The 2,129-nt window shown below is 30.2% G+C and overlaps 1 protein-coding gene across 2 annotated transcripts in view; it reads left to right on the top strand.

Annotated features, from left to right (window-relative positions):
• The window catches only part of ELP4 (elongator acetyltransferase complex subunit 4), a 297,140-nt gene that overhangs the window by 21,738 nt on the left and 273,273 nt on the right, over positions 1-2,129 (top strand). For both annotated transcript variants that reach the window (XM_012649655.1, XM_012649656.1), the window contains exon 2: positions 270-305. In XM_012649655.1, coding sequence (XP_012505109.1) covers positions 270-305 — 36 coding nt within the window. The remainder of the gene's footprint in view (positions 1-269; positions 306-2,129) is intronic.

The raw sequence follows: 2,129 nt of genomic DNA, 5'->3' as shown, positions 1-2,129 counted from the left end.
TTGAATGCTGCATAGTTCTATCACAGGAGAAAGGAGGATAGTACAGTATGTTATGAGAGTAATTGTAATGTGTAGTGTGTAATTACATATAACATATAATTATTTCATAATAGCACCTTGAGCACAGTATTGCAAAGGTAATTAAAATGTTGTTTGCAACTGCAATTTTAAAGTTATTGAAGTACCTGTCCTTGTTAAAGCCTAACTTCTATGCTAAAGATAATGTGAATGGTAGATTAATTTTCTTCTTGATTTTGTTTCATTTCCAGGTGGAGGTTTAGCTGTTGGAACAGTTCTTCTCATTGGTTAGTATAACATACATGCTTTACACTTGCTAATCACAGTTTTCTATTGTGCATAATGATTTTGTGGATTTCCAGTTCTGAAATTAAATATTTAAGCTGTTAACTCTCTACAGCAATTAAGGTAAATTGAAAATTGCCTTAAGTTCTCATTTAAATTCCAATATTGATCTGAACTTGAAATAAATTTGGCAAATATATCTGAAAGTGTAGCTCATATAATTTAAAAACATTTATAGTGCATTGTGCTCCATTTTTTTTAAAAGACTAAAATTAACGTTAATTGATTTTTTTGGAGACTCAGTATTTAGAGCGGGATTATTGGAGTGATTAATTTGAGGAATTGATGTACTAAGTCCATTGTATATCACAGATATTATCATTATTGTCTTTTTACTGAAAGAAGTAACAAACTAATAAATCATATTTTTTCTTCATCTTTAAAGTGGCAAGAGTTCTTATTTAAATATATAAACCTATTTGCCCTCTCTTTTATTTAATAGTATAGATCACAGAATCTTAGAATCAAAATAAACCTTGGCATAATATTTAATACAGATACTTGTAACATATCTATTGTTCTAGTTTTGTCTCTGATATAATCAGATTGACTGAATCTACCTACTTTTTCACGACACCCTTAAAATATTTGAAATTACCTATTTTATCACCTCAAATCATCTCCAAACTAAATAGAAATCCTTTCTTAACCTTAGTTTTTGTGAGTAGGTTTTCACTCTTCACTCTCCTGATTGTCCTCTTGATGCACCTTCTGCATTATCTCTTGAACCATGCCCATAACTGAATACAACTTTCCATATTGCGTATGACCTGTACTCAGCATACAATGTGATAATCTAGACAGAATTATTAGTACTAGGCACCAATAAAGGTTATATTCATTGACTCCTCTTAAGGAAGCAAAAAAATATGGTAAGTATTCTGGAAGAATTTGCCCCAGAAATGATTAAAATAAAAAATGGTGGTGCTTAAAATTTTGCCTGTACATAACATTTGTGTAATAAGTGATGCACCATCTGGAAAATTCATAGGAGTTATATAGAATATCTTTTCCCCATCTATACTGGATCATTGAAGAGTAATAACGTTATTAGTGAGACCTGCCTTTCATTTGACTCTTACTATGGGTCATATATTGTGCAGTGTGTGTTATATATTTTTTCACTTCATACAACAACCTTGTGAAATGCTAAATGTAGTCCATATTATCACCCCCATTTTATACATGAGGAAATGAGGTCCAGAGGATGAAATAACTTTCCCAGTAGCCCATAGCTAGTCAGAGAACCAGGATTTGAATTCTGGCATGACTCCAAAGCCTGTGTTTTTTTATAACTGTTCTGTAGCTTTCTTAAATGTTTTATTTAATAGCCATAAACAGTAAAATAAGCTTGTACCCCTTTTTAGAACATTAAAGTTTTAAATAGTAAAATAAAGCCCACATTTGTGGAAATTTTTCTTTTAATGAATTTTCAAATTTCTAAATGAAAGTCATTATTTAATTAATGCGTAAATAGGATAGAAGTTGCAGCACTGTAAAAATCCTTATTTCACATGATCAGCATTTCTCCATTCCAGTCAGAAAGTTTGTTTTTACAATAGTAAAAAGACATACAGGAACTGCTAATAACATCTCCAGTTGTATAATATTTCTTAAAGATTGGTTTGTATAATTGTAGATTATTACTATTAAAAATGTAATACATGAATTTTTTAAAATCATACCATTTAATCAGTACTATTTAAGGACTTTGAAGACAGAATTAGTCCTAACAGTAGATGTAAGAGAGAGAGTAACCTGTGATA

Source organism: Propithecus coquereli, unplaced genomic scaffold (genome assembly GCF_000956105.1).
Source record: "Propithecus coquereli isolate 6110/MARCELLA unplaced genomic scaffold, Pcoq_1.0 Scaffold30, whole genome shotgun sequence".
Lineage (NCBI taxonomy): Eukaryota > Metazoa > Chordata > Mammalia > Primates > Indriidae > Propithecus > Propithecus coquereli.
Note: the sequence above shows the minus strand (reverse complement) of the source record. Positions and strands in the feature narration are given on the sequence as shown.